This window comes from Nanorana parkeri, unplaced genomic scaffold (genome assembly GCF_000935625.1).
Source record: "Nanorana parkeri isolate BGI_ZX_2015 unplaced genomic scaffold, ASM93562v1 scaffold490, whole genome shotgun sequence".
NCBI lineage: Eukaryota > Metazoa > Chordata > Amphibia > Anura > Dicroglossidae > Nanorana > Nanorana parkeri.
The window spans coordinates 1078147-1099219 of NW_017306758.1; the positions used below are offsets into that span (position 1 = coordinate 1078147).

Here is a 21073-nt window from a genome sequence, read left to right on the forward strand (position 1 = left end):
TATATACTGTATGTAATATATATATATATACACACACACTGCATATATAAAAATGTTAGTGCCTCAGACCTTCACAATGCACAGATTTTTAAATCGGACACACACAACTTATATACAGCTATACATTTACCTTGCACTATAATGAAAGCAGTCTTTATGATGCAGAAGACGAACATAAGTCCATTGAATGCATACAATGAATAACATGTAACTGAGAATACAAACCTGACTTTGTCTAGAGCGAAGTGACCATTCTCGAATATCATCTCGCCATCCGATGTTTCTATAAGGTAAAAGCAGACAGTCAGTGGGGTGTAGACACAGGCACCGGCTCTTGTTTGGTCATACAGTAAGGTAGAGGAGTTGCACGTGTTGGGTACTCACCATCCTCAGGAGCCGGTCCCGGGTCTGCGCAGGCCTCGTCCTGCTCTGTGCTCCTCTTTCCACTGGACTCTGCGCTGCCTCTGTGTTCTGCCTGAATGCTGAGCCGCATCGGGGTGTTCTTCACTGCAAAACAAAGAAAGCAACAATGCTCACATAAAGCTGTAATGTCATATTTTGGGTTGTCATTCTAATCGTAACACTGAGACTACGTGTACATGAGCATCAACACAGCAACCGGGCCTAGCTGTGTCTGTGCCTTAGTCATATAGGCACGGCACCCTCAAAGTTAACAGTCATTATTTATATGTAATGAAAAGCTTGGATTAGGGAAATGTTCAGCAATTCGGTGAGGACATCCTATAAATGTCGTTCAATGTGTCCAAAAGCAGCAATTCATCTCCAGTTGCATTGAACGCAGTGAGCAGTAGACTAGACCTGTGTGCTGCATAAACACCTGTAAAGCCTAAAGAAGTCTAATAAAAAATCCCCCCAGAGGATAAAAGATCTGCAGCCCACCTGAAAGCAGGAGAACGTTTTAAAGGAGTTGTAAAGTCCCAGTATACCCACTCATGTTATACTATCAGCATTGTAATAGGAATACATACTTGAGTTGTTTTTTGATAATCAAAGCTTACTTTAATATAAAAATCACTTTTATGTAGTGAGTGCACATCCGTGCTGGTGTCCGTACTCGGACGCAGACAAGATGGATCCTGTCTGCGTCCGAGCACGGACACCCGCACGGATGTGCAGTTTGTGTGAGCGTATGACTGCGAGTACGGCCGCGTCCTCCCATAGGGAAGAACAGGCTGCTGCGTGCAATCACACGCAGCACCTGTCCTTCCCGGGAACATCCCGACGGCCGCGCACGCTGCACAGATCTGTACGGCCCGATACGATACGCTGTGTGAATGAGGCCTAAGTGTTATTGAACTGCAGCAGAGAAAAATCAGGTCTCCTGTCCTGCTGACTGTGTTGTGTGGCAGAGCTTCCTTATATACAGTATATAGTTCATCTATGTGTTTAGCTATTTGCCTGAAATAAAGATGTTAAGGGTCCATTCACACTAAAATCGGACCTACAAACGGAAGTCAACGGAGGTCTGTGTACTTGCAATTTCATACTTCATTGACATCCATTGCATTGTGCAGCGTAGCTCTACTTTTCTTTTTTTAGCACACTGCAACGCAACAAAGTGGTGAGAACTGGTCTCATTCACACCCATACATTTTTGGGTTACCTTTAGTGGACAAAAATTAGTTATATGTTAAAAATACATTCTAGTAACCTAACTTTTAACAAAAATGTATCTTATTTGTGTATCACTCGGCTGTAGATCCTCCAATCATCTCTGAATTGGTGCCGACACTGTCCTTCCTTCCGGAGGGTGGCTACTTTTATTCCCCATGGTCCCTGTGTGTGTTGTAAAGTAGTCACCGCTCCAAGCTCCCTCCCGGGATGGACTACAATCTCAATACAAATGAGTAAACTAAACATGAGATTGTAGTCCAACCCGAGCTTGGAGCGGTGACTACTTTACAACACATACAGGGACCATTGAAAACAAAAGTAGGCACCCTCCAGAAGGAAGGACAGTGTCAGCATCAATTCAGAGATGATTGGAGGATCTACAGCCGAGTGATACATTTTGGTTAATAGTTAGGGTACTTGAGTGCATTTTTAATATTTAACCCGACTTTAGTGTTGCTTTAACTATTTCCTTCCACTTTTTAAAAGCGCACTAATTCCGTTTGCCAATATCAAGACTCATATTATTATTTTACAATTTTAACGGCCTACAGATTACAGCAATGCCCCTCAGAAAAACATTGCAATGATTCCTTTTTTAATAAACCCAATTAAAAGGAGCGTGTTGGGTGCACGAGGAGCTGGGAGTGTACCGTGTAGAACGTTTGGTGCAAGCCCCTACGTTTCCAGATAATGCTATAGGTACATAGTGTGTGGATTGCGAGTTTTGATGAGGTGTGTCGTGTTCCTCTGAATAGTTCTTTCTGCGCCGGCCATGCAGACACAGAGCTCATTGTGCGAGCTGCTCCCCTCTTGTAATGACACTAATGACTTGGAGGAAGTTAGGCTGCCCAGAGCAGACTTCGCTGCATTTACAAGGTGTATCAAATTGGGGGAAATTATCCCCCCTCCTCCTCGCCCAGCTTTACACACACCTCTCTGTTTCTGAAGTTAAATAAACACAGCCTGGAGAGAAGAAGGGGGGTAGAGGTGGCCCAAGACACAGAGGGGCATTCTATACCCCCCTCCGCAGCGTACAGCAATGCTCTGTATCCTCTCCATGGCTGCTGTTTGTGGAGCCTTCGCTGCACGGAGAACGAAGGCCAATTATACTTTTATTTGGGAGGGGCCGTCCAGGCCAATGGGGGAACAAAGCTTCCCTTCACTTAGCCCAGTTTAACCTCACAGGTCTCAGAAAAAAAAAAAGAAAAAAGGGGGGGGGGGATGTCAATCTTGGCGCGAAACCAGACCCGAGTGGCAATGCGTGCCAATCACCCTGCGCACGTGAGCCACTGGCAAGGCTGGTGAAAATGTAGATAACCCCCGACGATAAAAAAAAGTCACAGGAAAGTACATTTCAAGGTGCCCATAGGTGTTCTGGCCTGTAAAAGCCAAGATCTGACACCTTCCCTGCCTCTCTGCACACCGGGGAAGCTCATAAACCTCTTCATATCCTACAGGATTATGTGCGCCACCCAAAACTGCAGATGGTGGGATGAAAAAGGCTCTCTGGAATCTGCTAATTCCCCATTCTATGGAGACCTGTGTAACTGAAATAAAAGCACACAGACATGCAATGCTTTCCGAGTTCCAGGGATAGATTTACCTTCAACATCCTTACAAACATAATTTATTTTTTACAGTGGAAAATATAACAGAGGAAAAAAAAAAGGTTACTGCTGTAATACTCACATTCAATCCAGAGCTGTTCTCTGCCCTCTTTCTTTTCTGCCACTAGATGTCCTCCAGGTTGAATGACGACCACCTCCATCAACCCACTTCAACTGAGCCTAAGCTGTCACGGACCCGCCCCCAGTATGTGACCGTACAGCGAAAGAGAAGCAGCGCAGTGATGAGCTCACCTCACTGTCACTTTCCTCCTATCAGCATACATAAGAGTTACATTCAAGTATGAACACTAGTTGCATTTTATTTTTATTTTTTTTATAATAAATGTAACCCTTTCGTTGCCAAAACGTGTTTTTTTTTTATATGTAATAATCCACATTTTAGGCCTGAAAATTACTTAACCCCTACACTACCCCGAGAGTTACACATTCACTGAAAGCACAGACACTGCAAAATAAAATGGAGGCATCTGCAAATTTGTACATCGCAGGATATTAGCATCATTCTGTATAAAATCCACTTAAAGTGACATTAAAGGCTCCCCCCCCCCCCCCCCCCCCACACAATAGCCTCATTCACACTGCGGCGCGTATATGCACATACGTGCGTATTGTACCATATGCAGCATATGCAAACAAATGGCTCCATACACACAGCTGCGTATGGAGCCGTATATTTGAGTAGCGTAAAGACAGAATGGAACCGAGATGCGTCCGAGCAACATATTTTACACGCATATACGCGTGTATACGCACGTAGTGCGTGCGTACAGTTCACTAAAATGCATTCTGGGATTGCATATAGTGCCCCCATATACGCGCATGAGTGCAATATACAATTTTGCTCTTGCGTTGTGTGTGAATGAGGCCTTACTGTGCTTTTCAGCTGTCCCTCCAGCGCTGGTGCGGGTCCCCGATCCAGCGCTGACTCCTCTGATGTCCCACGGTGTCTGTGCGGGTGCACGCTGCTCCATAGACTTACCTTGTGTCTCTCCTCGTCTCCTGGCCGAACATCTGAACTGCGCCCGCCCTAAGATCCTTTGTAGCCGCCCGAGACTCTTCATATGTTCGGACGGGCGCACGCGGTGAAGACCTGTTTCAAAAGGTTTTTGTTTTTTTTAAGTTTTTGCATATATCTACTGCTTGCTAGCAGGAGATATATACAAAAACATGCTGAGGGTTTAATAACCCTTTAAAAATGTGATTTTAGTGCACAAAACACAATTTTTCTATAAAACAAAACAAAAGATGAGGTTATGCCGAGTAAATAGATACCAAAAAAATAGGGTACCCCAAATTGTCCATAGGCGTCAACAGCCTGTAAAGGTCATTAGAGTTAACCATGAATATGCACCCTAGAACTATTGCTCTCACTCTGGCGCACGTGGCAATACCTAAGATGTGTAGCGCAATCGTAGGCGCACCCAACACGTGTTTACCCGTCACCTTTGCACTTCAAACAAGCTGTTCAAGCGCAGATCGTACTTGGTCAGCTACTTTAGCCGACCAATGACCGCTGAAAAGCCAAAAGTGATGCAATCAGTGTCGCTTCCGCCTTCATTCAGTGGGGAGGAGATCAGCGAACATATGTTCCCCACTTCCTGTCGACACCCACGATGCCAGTCCGAGGCCCACAGGAGAGGCAGCAGAGCCCAGAAAGCATGGCGGGGGTGTTGGGCTGGGGGCTCTGGTCCATGAAGCAATCTGGTGGCAGCTCAGGCTCCAGAAAGAAGACGGCTTTACACAGGTAAGCAGAGTCTGTTTACAGGGGCTCCAGTACCTACATCCATGAGATGATTTATAGCACTGCTGCCTCTGATTGCTAGTCTCACTGGATCTGAAGTGAGATTTGGAGTTGTCACTACTGTGCTGCTCACTGTTCTCCTTGCTGGAGAGAAAGCTGTACCTGAAGGCCTGCAGTGCAAGCATCCCCCAGCTTCCACTGTATCTATTGCATGAACGTGTGCTTCTTCCACCTCTCCTGTTGATTTTTAAATATTACCTCAGAAGTCAGATCACTGAGGGCAGATATGACATGAGAAAGCAAAAGCGTCACCTCTACCAAGATGACCGCCTCCATAAAGAAAGGCAGTGCACAAAATTAAAGTAAGGCAAGTCAGCAATGGAGAAAAGATCAGCAGCAGGGAGGATACAGGCAAAACCGTTTAAAAAAAAAAAAAAAAAAACAGGAGGTATTTTGCCCTTTGCTTGCCTTTTTGGGCACAGCTTCCACATTGCAGGTCTACTTTGAAGCTACTGCATTGCCGGGACAGCTTGGGGACCCAAATTTTCACCGGGAGAGGTCAGCAATGGCAGCCTTGATATTCTCTCAGTAGTTTTACTTTAAAGCTGTATTCCAGGCAAATTGCAAAATACACACATGAAATACATATATAAGGGCTGTTCCACCAAACAAAGAATTTGTATTTCTGTCCATCCAGTTCTGACATTTTCACAGCACAGTGGCGTAGTGGTTAGCGCTTCTGCCTTGCAGCACTGAGGGTCCCCGGTTCGAATCCCAGCCAGGGTCACTATCTGCAAGGAGTTTGCATGTTCTCCCTGTGCTTGCGTGGGTTTCCTGCGGGTACTCCGGTTTCCTCCCACACTTCAAAGACATGCTGGTAGGTTAATTGGCTCCTCTCTAAGTTGGCCCTCTATGTATGCATGTGAGATAGGGACCTTAGATTGTAAGCTCCTTGAGGGTCAGGGACTGATGTGAATGTGCAACTATGTAAAGTGCTGCGTAAATTGTCGGCGCTATATAAATACCTGTAATAAATAAATAAAATAAATCTGCCACACAATTGCTGGCAGGGGAAGAGACCTGATTTGTCTCTGCTGTCATTTCACTTTCACTTACAGGTCTCCTTCCTACCCTGAGCCTGTGACTGGACAGTGAGAGAAGAAACAGAATACTGATAGGCTCAACCCTCTTGTCACGTTGCTCTCTCCTATCAGCATGCTCCTTGTACTGCAGCACGCATGATTGGCTCTTTGTGCTGCTTTTCCTTTCTCTAGTCTGATCTCTGCAGTACAGGGATCGCAAGAGCCTGACACCATCAAATGCGAGTACTTTCACTGCTTGCATGACACTAGTGCATTCATGTATTATTATACCGTAATGTATTATAGTCTTTTAGATTGTAGGCCCTCAGGGGCAGGGCCCTCCTTACCATCCTGTCTTGAATTGTATTGTGATTGAAATGTCTGCCCTATATTGTAAAGTGCTGCGCAAACTGTTGGCGCTATATAAATCGTGTATAATAATAATAATAATAATATAGTACTAATGTAATTAAAGAAGAACGCCAGGATTTTTTCAAATGAACCCTTGCAGTGGGGCTACCCCTGCCCTGAAGGGTTACGTGCTCATTTTGGTCTAGGGATAAAAATACAGAAAATATACTCACCTGCTCTTCAATCCCGCCTGGCTGCTAGATCCGTCTTAGTTGCCTCCTCTTCCCTGGGCTCCGGTGGTCTAAGGACCTATGACATAATGCAGTGCCATTAGACATGAGGATGCCGTAGCAGCGGGGGAGAGGAGTGAACTGTCCCTTCCGCAGGCCTAAGGATCAGGTGAGCATACCTTCTTTATTCGCCCCTAGACCAAAAACGAGCACTTGCAATGTGGGGGTAGCCCCGCTACTTTAAATACAGTAAATCTTTTAGATTGTAAGCCCTCAGGGGCAGGGCCCTCCTTACCATCTTGTCTTGAATTGTATTGTGATTGTAATGTCTGCCCTATATTGTAAAGCGCTGCGCAAACTGTTGGCGCTATATAAATCCTGTATAATAATAATAATTCAATGTATTAATGATCACAGAGATGCATTCATTTGTATTTTTTGACTGATTTCCTGCTTTAATACCCCCCAAAAAAAGTCAAACTTGCACATAAATGTGGAACCCAAATGCATGCAATGGAGACGACTGCTTTACAAGAATGTCAGAATCTTATATTTATCATGACTCCTGGGCTGGGGAATTTGGCATCATGCATTATGTGCGGCGGCACAAAACCCCTATTTGTTCCCCCGTTGGGATGTCATTATCACCTCTGCCATTACACAATGACAGCCCCAAAAGAATGTAGCGTCCGTCCCTGTGCCGGGAATGTTACATGAGCCTGTGAACGCTATGTGTCCCCGAATGACTCACTGCAGTAACCTCAGGCTACCTGGAGGGGGCTAAGACAGACCGGTATTGTATGACAGCGGGGAGAAGACCGTACATTGTGCGGCTTCATAATGAACAAAACGTGCAGTGTGAGCCTGAACGCTTCCCATTTATCCCTGTTCAGGTTCTTACGTGTCGACGCACTACCCCCAACACGCCTCGGCCCCAGTGTCATCATTGTGAGCGTTCAAATTAGTAGAACAAGGCCGTGCGCCTCCAGACTGCGTGGAGTCTGTTCAATTAGGAGACTGTGAGAGTGCGGCGGGATGGTGCGCTGGCTGAAGCCTCATTGTGTACTTGTGGCTGATGATTGCCCACAATGGCCCTTTCACATTCATAAAATGCTATTGGACGAGGGAAACTTGAGCTGGATGGGCCTCCTTATAGAGTCGAGGGAAAATAAAAAGCAAAAGGTGCAGCTTTAAAAATTCATTGAAATATGTGGAAATGTTCAAAAAGTGATGAACGGCGCACAGAGATTTGGGGTGCAACGTGAAAGCTAGAATGTGACCGATGCCCAGGAATCCTTTTGGGGGTCTCTGCTCAGGTAGAAGCAATGACAGGCTGGCTCTGCTCCAGAGAGAATGCTACCGAAAACACTGATGTTAAAGTAGAACTCCGGATAAAAATGTTGGGGCCACTCGTGCACTGCAAGGTGTAAGTGCTAACTTTTGCCTAGGGCCAAAAATAACAAAGATATACTCACCCAATCATCTGAGCCAGCTTGCTCTTAGACCAGTCCCTGCAGCCTGTCTCCTGCCCCTCTGCAGTGATGGTATGGCCATCGGCGTCCTCCTGTCTTATTCACTGTGTATAGAACGAGGGACCTTAGGCCTCTGCAGCTGAGGGAGAGAGAGGCTCCAGGGACCTTTTCAGACATTTCAACATTCCCAGACGTTCCAGGAGTCTCCCGCTAGTAGATAGCGGCTCCAGGCCGCCTGGGAGAGAAACGTTTTCTCCCAGAAAGGTTTAATATGCTCGATCTAGCAGAGTAAACCTTTCCCTGCTATCTGGTTTTTTTCTGGCATCGGGGGCCACCGCCAGAGAAAAAAAAAACCCCACGTAGTAATGAATAGCTAGATTGCTATTGGTTATTACAATTTGCAATAGCCAATAGCAGACTAGCTATTGCACCAGCCCTGTCAGAGACCTGCTGCTTCTGCGCATGCACCAAGCCAGGGTTCCCGTAATGGGCCTGTGCGCGTGCGCATGCGCGCGCCAAGGATTGTCCGCGGAAGAACGCTCTCCAAAAGGCTCACAGGAAGTGACACTCTCCAAAAGGCTCACAGGAAGTGATGCTATCCAAATCATTTCCTTCACTATTTAAACCCAGACTCCACACCTACTCATTGCTGGATTGTCTCTTCAACCGCCCTGACGTCTCCTGATCCTTGTTTCCAGTACCATTGATTATCGACCCGGATTGACTTTGACCTTGTTTGCCTGCAGCCTGCCTTTGACCTCGGAACGTTTGACCATTCTTGTTTGCCTATACCCTTGACCCTCGGATTGCTTTACTGGACTGCCTACGCCTTCTCCTTTTGTATATGCTCTGCCGGCTAGGTGTGACCTCGGATATCAAGATTTACAAGACCCTGCCGCAAAACCAAGGAGTGGCCTGCACGGTGGCACCGCCTCTGGCCCTCCTGCCACTCACTGTCTATAAGGACTCTGTCCCCAATACCAGAGTCCCTAGGACACGAGCTTCAAGGGAAGCCTCCTCCTACATCCAGTCTCCACACAGGTACGTGATACGCCCACTGCTGCTGTCAATCAGCAGAGGTGGACCTGAAATTCTCCATTGGGTCCACCTCTGCTGACTGACAGCAGCAGGGGGCGGGTGCAATAGCCAGATTGCTATTGGCTATTGCAAAAAGCCAATAGCAATCTAGCTATTCATTTCTATGCTGTTTTTTTTTTTATATTCTGACGGCAGCAGGGGTCAGAATACTAAAAAAAAAAAAAAAACACAAGGACAGAGTGCACCTCCCTGAAATGAGAAGGGCACCTCCCCTGAAATGACTTTTGTCAGGTTGGGATCCATGCCAGTCTACGAGCAACCAGTCCAAATCCTTTTGCACTCTTGACCGGAAAAAAGTCCTCCTCAGAATACCCGTTCGTGATTTGTGTCCTCTTTCATTCAGTCTACGCCCTCAGCTGAGGGCACTCAGTCTACGACCTCAGCTGAGGGCGTAGACTGAATGAAAGAGGACACACATCACGAACGGGTATTCTGAGGAGGAGACCTCATTTGATTCTCTAAAGATACTAATATCCGGCTGGACGTTTTGTGCATTTGTGGCCCCACTGCTCACTTTATCTGGGGGTGACTGGAATCGATCCTGTCCTCCTGGAGTCAGTTTCCCTCATGACCGTTGATCCCTGGATCCTTGTTGGAAATAGAAACCCCCCTGAGGAAGCTCATATGCGAAACGCGTAGGGGACCAATGGAGCGATATAACTCTGCATATGTAACGCAATGATTGAAGTACTATTTACATTATGAAATGGATATGAAATATGCATGAATATATGAAAGTATACAAGAAATCTAGGGATTTAATAATCATATATGTTCAAACAGCCATGATTTTTAAACTTGTATTATGTTAAAATATCTTTTATGAATTTAATAAATTTGTACAATTTTCTAACCATTTCAGTCCTCGTCTAATAAACCCCACCACAATTTTGTTGTAAATATGTATGCAAGTACTGATATTTGTCCAAGTTGTCACAGATACGAGTACTGATACATTTTTGCTTAGTGTCATGTGACAGTTTTTCTAAAACAATACAGATTAATGATTTCAGGACAGTGGTGGAGCGCCAGAGCCAGGTCCCAGCTGCAACCCTGGTAGTTCTCATGAAAATGCCAAGTATCGGCACTGGTATCCTAACTGGTGTCAGCACTAATGTCAGCTCTGGTATCTGAACTGGTGTCAGCACTAATGTCAGCTCTGGTATCTGAACTGGTGTCAGCACTAATGTCAGCTCTGGTATCTGAACTGGTGTCAGCACTAATGTCAGCTCTGGTATCTGAACTGGTGTCAGCACTAATGTCAGCTCTGGTATCTGAACTGGTGTCAGCACTAATGTCAGCTCTGGTATCTGAACTGGTGTCAGCACTGGTATCTAAACATCCCTAACTTCAAGTCTTGAAAACAGGATGGGCATCAGCAGCAAAAGACCACGCTGCATTGCAACAGGACAATGAGGCTACGCTGGGAAATGGTTCACCAAAACCAGAAGAATGAAGATTGCAAGAACCAGTTCCTGACCTGAGGGACCTTTACAACAGGCAGACAGGGGCATGAGAATGTATTACCAAAAACCCTTTGGGATCAGCCGCTACATGTGGCTTGCAGTAGGAAAGTATCACTGAAGAACTGTGAAATACTATAGAGTAACCATGGACCAAAATCCCAACGGGGCATTTCCAGCTCCTTGCTGTATCCATGCTACAAACAATCTAAGTGCTATGAAAGAAGAATGGTAGCCTGCCTGGAACTAAATAGGTGCAAAATGCTTATCGTAGTCTGCTAGATTTCAAAACAAAGCTACACTGTATTCTCAGTACTGGCCTGCTCCAAAGGGAAATGTACATTAAATGGTTGTCATTGTGTTATTAATGTACACGTTGCCCAAATAATTTCTACATTTTCATAAGGGTTTATATTACACAGGTTCCCAAAGACTCCCTCTAGTGGCTGTCTGTATGTATGTCACTAACTGCACATAGCGTTGCTCTTTGCGTATTTTACAAGTCTGCATGAATAAATTGATAATGTCACAATATGCAGAAATAGTATACATTAAAGTGACACTAAACTCAGGAGTTAAATCTTAAAAATACATTCAATTACCTTAACTATGAACAAAAGTTAATCTTATTTGTGTATCACTCGGCTGTAGATCCTCAAATCATCTCTGAATTGGTGCCGACACTGTCCTTCCTTCTGGAGGGGGGCTACTTTTGTTCCCCATGGTCCCTGTATGTGTTGTAAAGTAGTCACCGCTCCTGTGATGGACTACAATCTTAATTATTTATCCATGCTAGCCATCCCACCCACCTAGATGGTCTTAATCTTGTAGAGACGGAATTTCTGTTTTGTTTTTAATTGTCTCTTTGTCAGTGTGTGGGTGGTTGTATCCATACACTCTCCATATTTACTAAATAAATTCTTCTTTTTTCACTTTTGTATACTTTGGGTTTGTCCCGTTTTATTAAGTAACCGCCTTTTTGATGCGCTATTCTCTATAGCTAATCAAATCCATTTTCTTGAAACTGCACACACGCACCCGGCCATCCACATAAAGTAAAAGAAAACGTGATTCATCAGACCAGCCCACCTACTTCCATTGCTTTGTGGTTCAGTTCTGATGCTCACATGCCCATTGTAAGTGCTTTTGGCAGCAGATATGGGTCAGCACGGGCACTCTGACTGGTCTGCAGCTATGCAGCCCCAAACACAACTGCGATGCTCTGTGTGTTCAGACACCTTTCTATCAGAACCAACATTAACTTTTTCAGCAATCTAGAGCTACAGTAGCTCTTCTATTGGATCGGACTACATGTGCCAGCCTTTGTTCCCCACATGCATCAGTGAGCCTTGGCTGTCCATGACCCTGTCATGGGTTCACCTGTTTTCCTTCCTTGGTCGGTCTTGACCACTGCAGACCAGGAACATCCCACAAGAGCAATAGTTTTGGAGTTGCTCTGACCCAGTCATCCCTTACACTTTTACACAATTGCTTTCTGCATCCAACACATCAACTTCATGGACAAAATGTTCACTCGCTGCCTAATATTTCCCCCCTCCCCCCACTTCCAGGTGTCATTGTAATATATCCCCCCCACTTGCAGGTGCCATTGTAATGAGATAATCAGTGTTATTCACGTCACTTCTCAGTGGTCTTAATTTTATGGCTGATGGGTGTATGTCGCCAGCACATTGTGGATCCATAACATATCATTCAAACATTTATTAATGTGATCACACCATTAGCGTAAATACACATACACTAAGGCCTTGGTTCTCAACGTCTGGGTCGTGACCCAAAAGTGGGTCGCGACCCCATGTTCAGTGGGTCGCCGCATGCCTTCCACTTTTCTAGGTGAGAGGCTCATCAGCCTACCCCTAGCCTCTCCCATAGCGCAGCACTGTCAGTTCTTACGCTGAGCAGCCATTAAAAATATGCTGCCCAGCACCTTGAGGTGGGGTAAGCTGGGGGTACGGCTGCAAGGGAGCTCCATCCATATGTGCATTGCTTACAGCTCCCTTGCATGTCCTGTAGAAGTGCCTGGACTGGAGGGACATCACATTCTGGCTCCCAGCACCTCTACAAGTGCACATGGGAACTGTACAAGCAATGCACATATGGATGGAGCTCTGTCACAGCAAAGCAGCCCACACTGCCGTGCGTTCCATTGCAGTACGACTTGGGTCGCGACTTAATGACCGATGACAAATGTGGGTCTTGAGGTTACACAGGTTGAGAACCACTGCACTAAGGGCTTCATTTATAAAACTTCCGCCCAGCTGTTTGCATGGCACTAGCGCCCCTAGATGGCACTGCCGGGTATAAGAATTTCCAATACTCATGAGTGCCATCTAGGGGCACTGGTGCCATGCGAACAGTTTACGCCGGGCTGAAGCTTTATAAATAAGCCCCAATTGTAATGTCATCACTTCAATAAACATCTCAACCTAATTCTCAGACACAGAGATTCCTTAAGAAGAGTGCTCCAAGAGGAAGAGGAGAGAAAGTCAAAGCCCACTAAGTGCAAGTCTGATGTCTGAGGTGCCACAGGTTAGTCAAGCACGTTCTCTCTCTTGTCTAGTAAGGTGGTAGCAATTACAGGACTTCCTACAGGAAGTATAACACACAGGGGAATAAAAAGAAATACAATATGAAAATAAATGCAATTTGAACTGCAAGCATGCAGCAATATAAATACTAATGCCTAGCATGTGTATCATAGTAAAGCCTTCTCAGAACAGAAGATATTCACTTGTCTCATTCCATCACATATCCCAAAAATAGGATTATTCTTCATTTCAGGACAGTGGGTGAAGCCGTGGAAATCATTGCTTTACCCTCCACCTGCCAGATGCAGATCTAGAACCACTGGTATAAAGTGCAAATATAGCCTAATATTATAAAGCCATTTATTCCATACAGCTGTTTCAGATTTTTTTGCTATTATCGGTGCAGTGTATGGAAACCATGGCTTCTATGGAGTAGGGCTTGGGATCCAATTGGAAAGTATAACCATACAGGCTATGGTGAGAAGGGATTAAAGGAATCAAATAGCTCTCCAAGCAAATAAACTTCTACATGAAAATCAAACTGAGTCCCTTTAAACCAGAGAGGCAGATGGGCTTTCTCTGTTTGCAGGCAACAAAGGACAAATCTAGAATTGACGTGACTCACTGACAAACAATAAATTGTATGTGGAATATAGTCACTGCAGCAATACAGTCTGCGACTTCATCCAAAGTCACAGAACAGGTTCCAGTTATAAAGGAAGATTATTGGAAGCGATAGAAAATCCTGAGCAGTACTGATTACATCTGTTATGCAGTCAAGTCACTTCTGAGTTTATCATTGACTTCAGATTGTCATGGAAGAAATATGCGGCTGACTTCCTTCCTCCTTCTGAAAATACTATCTGACTGTGTGTATTCATTTAGAATACTGTGTTTCCAGTTCGGGAGGCCTCACTTGCAAAATATACATGAGTAAAGATTCAGGAAACAAAAACAGCTAAAGGCCTGAAGGAAAAAACATATCAGGAAGACTGTAGGAACTTAATGAAGAACTTCAGGATTTTAAAAAAATGAACTCTTGCAGAGGGGCTACCCAGGCACTACAACGGTTAACTGCTTGTTTTCGTCTAGGGGTGAAAATAAAAAGAGAAAATATTCACCTGATCCTCCTGACCACTCACCTCTCTCGCCCTCCGCTCTCGCTGCGATATGTATTTTTACATCTAATTAAGGTTGCAACAACTAATCGACTGAGTCGATTATAATCGATGACTGAAAAAGTTGTCAATGTTTTCAATCATCGATTAATCGGCTTTTCGATTAGTTGGCCCTGTCCACGGCTCCACACACGCCGCACCTCCTCCGCCGCCTCACGCTCGCCGCTGACAGACCAGCCCGCCCGCATCCACGCTCCACACGCCGTACCTCCTCCCCGACGCAAGGTCGCCGATGCCAGACCAGCCCGCCCGCATCCACACGTCACACCTCCTCCCCGCCTCATGCTCGCAGCTGACAGACCTGCCCGCATCCGCGCTCTACACGCCGCATACAGCGCAATGCAGAATACCACCAGCTATAGTGTACTATTGCTGGGATTTGTTGTATTCCTCTATAGTTGATGGTATTCTGCATTGCGCTGTATAATGTATTGCTGGGATTTGTAGTCCTCTATAGCCGGTACCATTCTGCATTCATTGCTGTATAATTTTACACTTTCCATTTCACTATATTGCACAACACACTTTTTTTTTCTTTTACTTCCACTGCTCCAAGCTTGCTCCTGTGATGGACTACAATCTCAATACAAACTAGTAGTCCCATCACTGGAGCCATTTTTTAAAATCTCGATTAACCGATAAATCAAACTCATTAATCGGCTAACTAATCGATTCTGAAAATAATCATTAGCTGCAGCTCTACATCTAATGTACTGCATTAGACAAGATGGTGTTACAAGTCCTTAGACTGCTAAAGCCTGGGGAGAGGAGGCTGCGGCCTCGTTCCCACCTAGCAGCCAGGAGGGACCGAGGATCAGTTGAGTATTTCTTTTTTTATTTTCGTCCCTAGACATAATGAGCACCTAACCCTTGCAGTGCGAGATTCTGGAGTTCTTCTTTAATATGTACAGACTTGGGGAAAGGAGAGACATGACTGAAACCTCTAAATGCATTAATGGTGTGAATAAGGTTCAGGAGGACAGTATTTTCAATAGGAAGCAAAGAACATTGGAGACATGACCTTGAAATACCAGGAGGGAAGTTCAGAACTAAAGCAGGTTCTACACGTTTCAATTTTTTCAGCTCACGAATTGAATGAAAATAATAGAATAGATTCCTCCATCAACGGTTACAGGGACTGATGGACGAATCCCCTGCTGTTAACATTGTATTACCAGAACGGTTAGTCTTGTTCGGCCAAGAATATTCCAAATGGCTCCTTCGATCAGCTGATTACGGGATGCCGGGTGGAAGGGTGCCAACAGGGGCACCGACTGTGCAGATTTCAGCCAGTTCATCAGGAACCAGCCGAAATTCATCCGGTGTATACCCTACTCAGCCTTAGAAAGTATTATTTTACAGAAAGAGTAGTTTACCCTTGGAACAGACTTCCAGCAAAGGTTGTGAGTCAGTAAACAGTAAGTGGATTTAAACATGCTCGGGACAAACATAGATCTATACTCAGATAAAAGAGTTAAAGTGAAGACTTGATGGACCACTTCTGTTTTTCCTGCCATTACTTTGATGTTTCCTTGTTTTAATACTTCTGAGTCAATGACTTGGAACTAGCGTGCAGAAAATGAACAATCAGTGAGTGTGTCAGTGACTCAGGATGCACTGGCGACAAAGTCTCACCATGACAGCCAGTCAGTATCAGCTCACATGCTACCTCTAAGCCCCATTGCACCTTTCCTTAAAGTATATGTACACTATAACTAAAACTTTTTTTTTTTTAAGTTTTGCACAGTAGGGCATAACAAAAATCCCTGTCAGGTTTTTGTTTGCTGCCTGTGTATTATTGAGAAGATTTCCTTTCACTTCCAGTCCCAGAGCTGAAACATGGTATATCACCCAAAGTGAGGGGGATTTGTTGTTACCAGAACAGGTGTCCCCCTCCAGAAGATTCCCCCTCACCTTTTAATCTGGTGACTCTAAAATTTTGGCTTTGCCCTCAATTTGTCTCAGTGACAATGGTCACTAGGAAAAATGGAGAAGGGGACTCTCCCCAACAGGCACACAGACAGACTGATCCCGATTTTGCTGTAATGTTGACATAACAATTAAATTATCCTGGAATGTTGCCATTTGCGAGTCCTCCCAACTATTTATAACATTTGAGCCCTACAGAAGGGAAAGATCTTTGAGCCCACGAATTGAGTTTGCCATTGTCATGAACACAAATATTAAACGACTTTGAACTACACTAGCGGTGGGCAACACCAGCCCTTGAGCTGTTGTGGAACTTCAAGTCCCATAAGGCATTGCAAGAGTGATAGTTACAGGCATGACTCCCAGAGGTAGAGGCATGTTGGAATTTGTAGGTAAATCACAGCTGGAGGGCCGAAGTTGCCCACTCCTGGACTAGACCCTTTGTCTGGGGTCGTCATTAGGCTTTGTACATGTGGATCTTTCACTCTGGGCCCTGTCGTTGAGAGCAGCCTCATTGGAGCTACTGTGCCTTGGTCTAGTCTAATTTCTCTAGTAATAACTTGAATCCAGAGCCTCACCTTCAATTGTTTTGAGCAATAAAAACTCAGTAGAGCAGATGTGGGCAACTCCGGCCCTCCAGCTTTTGTGGAACTACAAGTATGACCATTACAGGGCCTAACCCTTTCCCACTTCATTCAAAACTGAAAAAAAGGTTTGCCTTTACATACGCTTCAAGCAAAAATCATTTTTTGTGTCCATTATTGTCCACCAAAGCATACAAAATAAAACTCCGCTCCTCCACGGCTTTAGCAGGGGAAAGACAGCCAGGTGCTCACCAGCAGGAGTGTGTCTTCGCTCCAACCAAAAGGGTGCATAATCAAGGAAAATTCCAGCTGTACTCCGTTCCACCCTAAATCAGTTTACAGTAATACCTTGGTTTAAGAGCATAATTCGTTCCGGAAGCATGCTTGTAATCCAAAGCGCTTGTATATCAAAGTGAACTTCCCCATAGGAAATAATGGAAATTCAGATGATTCGTTCCACAACCCAAAAATATTCATATAAACATGATTACAATACTGTAATATAATACTGTACAAAATATAAAGAAAAATAAACCAATTACCGGTTACCTTTGTGGCTGGTGTGAGGGGGACAAGAGAGAGGAGGATTATTGTGTAGGACAACTTTCACTATCACTAACGGAATCACTGCTACCTCTTGACTCAATGGAATCTTTTTCATTTCGTGAAACCTTAACAAGGAATCTATCCAATGTGACATTGCATTGTCCATAAACAGACTCATCGCTCGCACTGCTACAGCCTTTTTCTACAAAATTTTGCTCTTATTGCAAGACATTGCTTGTATATCAAGGCAAAATGTTTCAGAAATATTTGCTTGTCTTGCAAAACGCTCTCAAACCAAAGTTACTTGTAAACCAAGGTATTACTGTATTAACATCTTGTCAGTGACACCGAGTCCTGCCGAGGTCCATTATTGTCCAACTACAATTTTTTTTATAGACAATAAACTTGTATTTGTCTCTACGGCTTGTAAAAGCTTTACTTGTGTTTTACTGTTTCTGGATGAAAGCAATATTTAGGCCAGGGGTAGTCAACCTAGGCACCCCAGCTGTGGTGAAACTACAAGTACCATGAGGCATTTCAACACTCTGACAACTCCGGCCCTCTAGCTGTGCTTTAACTTGACTCCCAGAGGCAGAGTAATATTGGGATTTGTAGTTTCACCACAGCTGGGGCGCCAAGGTCGCCTACCCCTGATTTAGGCTATTACATGCTTTATTGTTTGTCCTACAGGTTGTTTTTTTTTAAATGTTCAGTGTTGATTTTTTTACTGTACAGGTGAAGTGTTATCATCTGCTGGCAGATCAACGTCAGAAAGGCAGTAGGCTGGGAACAGCACTTCCTGTTTTCTTCTAATCTGAACAGCTAGTTGAAGCAATCTCACATCCACCCTCATTACTGCCAGTCTTACCTTTGAGATTAAGGTGTAATTTCTGACCATTGTTAGCCTGTCCGGAGCTTGCAGTTGCCATGACTGGATCCCCTGCCAATGAATAAAAAAAATAATTTTTAGAAATTGTTATTTGAAATGATACTTAGTTAAAGGAGTAGTCCAAATAAAATGGTGCACCGACATTAATATAATTTTAAAAATGCGCATGTGTTACATTTTCACATTGAAGCCTGCAGAGCATTGCAACCGCGATCAGTGTCACGGGTCCTGAATTGTTTACCCCCAGCCACAGGTCTGTATTATTATTATACAGGATTTATATAGCTCCAACAGTTTGCGCAGTGCTTTACAATATAAGGGAGACAACACAATCACAATACAATTCAAGCCAAAATGGTAAGGAGGGCCCTGCCCCTGAGGGCTTACAATCTAAAAGGGAGGGGGAAGTGATACATGACGAGGGAGCTGCGTGGGGATGAATTGTTTGAGAACGTGATGGTTGATATGGAGGCAAACTTCTGTTTTGGGGCTGGAGGAGGTAAACGATGAGCCACAAATGTGGTGACGTCACTACACTTTTGCTCCATTGCCACCTGAGTGCGCAGATGGGACCTGTAGTCAGATGTGGATCTGTGAATGGATGATATAACTGTGTGTGCGCTAGATTTAAAAAATCAACAGGATGCTGCAATGAGAAAGACCCAAAAAAATTACACCCAAATATGAGTAAAACATGAAACTAGGTTGGAAAACTGAACTGTGCTTTTAAATCAAAACTGTACTTCAAACAGGATTACCGATACCGATGCCGATGCCACACTTCTTTCCAGCCTCACTTCGGTACAATGCGCTTGTTGCACCAGCCCAGTGCTCCCCCCTTCACCACTATTGTTTACTCTTTTTATACTTACCTTTTGCTGAAGTCTTTGGCCTGGTCATGTGACATGTGAGTCGTCTTCAGATCTGCTCCTGGTGGTAGGATCCTCGATGAAGAGAGCAGCGGTGACATGATGAGAGAGTGACACTCTCTGCATCACTACGCTGTCAGTGCAAGACACAATTGTAATGCCCCCCAGTGGTCCTGAGCAGTACTGGCGGGGTCCATTACGCTGAACGCTAAGATTAGCACAAACGTTTATATGCGTACAGCATAAGATGCGGCCAAATGCAAGGCAGTGGATGCAGATTTCTCTGCTGAATCCTGTGAACCAAAACAGAGCAGTGCGAATGGGCCCAGAGCATACAATAGCGCTGCATTCAGATCTCTGACAAGATTTGATCTGAAGGAAGCAGGTTGTATGCCTGCCATGAGCCCTAACCATAAATTTAATCCCTAACAGGACGGCTTTTAGCTTGCTGAGCATTGTGTATCATAAACAAGCATCTTTTTTTTTTTTTAAATGCTGTTTTTTTCTTTTTTGTCATCCTTTGCTGTATCTCAGTGCTGCTGATCTCCTCTAGCCTCTTTCAGCCACTTCCTGTATACATGCACTCCCTACAGCATCCAATCACAGCACTTTACCGGTTTACCATGGCCTCGCAATGTGCGTTGGCACAGCCGCTTGTAGTCTCAATTGGGGAAGCCTGTGACAAAGTGACAACACCATGGCACAAATAGTAAACTGTTGTCGCTCCCTAACAGGAAGTGTCTGAACAAGGACCTTCATGGCAGGGTCACCAGGGTTTATGTCAATGAAAGCTGAATATTTATTACAATCAAACAGAACCTTTTAAATTGCATTACCATGTTAAATCTTAGATTATATTATAGTGATTAGCTTTAAATAGACTTTCATTCTTTCAAAAGGCATGCTGAGACATAAGGGTTCCCAGCACATAGGTAGCCTGTATGATCATGTCCCTGTACATCTCCCGCTGTGTGTCCCCCATCCCCGGTACACAACCTCCATGTCCCCTCCATCAACGTTATTATCACCCACCGTCAGCCCTATGTTGACATTACCTGCCTTCTCCACTTCCGCCTCCTGCACTTTCGGTCATGTGACCCTCGGCATTGTCAGCTGACCCGGAAGAGAGCGTTTGAGTGCACCGGAAATACCCGATTCCAGCGCCGCCATCTTTGTTGTGGCAGGGCTTTGTTTTGCATGATGTAGATATTTGGGAACATGGGCTGTTCTGTGCTGGGATAAAAATTAATTCTAGCACAGGGTTAAGCAAGGCTTCTTTGCATTTAACTAATGATAGCTGTACAAAATTCCTAGTTTGTTATGTAATTAATATTGCAGAACTGATAGTAAATCCAAAATATTGAAGGCCATTGGTTAAGTGTTGGCTTTGATGCACCAAGAACAAAAGTCCAAGGTATAGGGTACCCAGCAATGGGCCTTACAGAGGGAAAGTAGTTAACCTTTGCTGGCCTATCCTTCTGAACATGCTGATCCCATGGCTTTAATGTCTTGGAAAAGTATGTAGGATGGTGTAGGCAACCTTAGCACTCCAGCTGTGCTGAAACTACAACTAATATACATCTGGGAGTCATGCCTGTGGCTGTCAGAGTCTTGCAATGTATCATGGGACTTGTAGTTCCACAACAGCTGGAGTGCTGAGGTTGCCTACCCCCTGCAGTGAATACTGGGAAGTCAGGTAAATCTGAAGACTGGCATGACAGCTGATTGGTCCCCATTGTCCTATTCATCTCTATGTGGTGCAATTCCCCAGGATAGCCAACAGACGGCGCTAGAGAATTCCCTGCGCCTTGGCCAACCAAGTGACGTTT

The 21073-nt window shown here is 44.7% G+C and overlaps 1 protein-coding gene across 1 annotated transcript in view; it reads right to left on the reverse strand.

Annotated features, from left to right (window-relative positions):
• LOC108790643 (NEDD4-like E3 ubiquitin-protein ligase WWP2) overlaps positions 1–20350 on the reverse strand; it is a 63397-nt gene extending 43047 nt beyond the window's left edge. The window contains 4 exon segments of the mRNA XM_018560953.1: positions 226–283; positions 385–507; positions 18355–18426; positions 20304–20350. Coding sequence (XP_018416455.1) covers positions 226–283; positions 385–507; positions 18355–18426; positions 20304–20337 — 287 coding nt within the window. The 5' untranslated portion in view covers positions 20338–20350.
• Between the last annotated feature and the right edge of the window lie 723 nt (positions 20351–21073).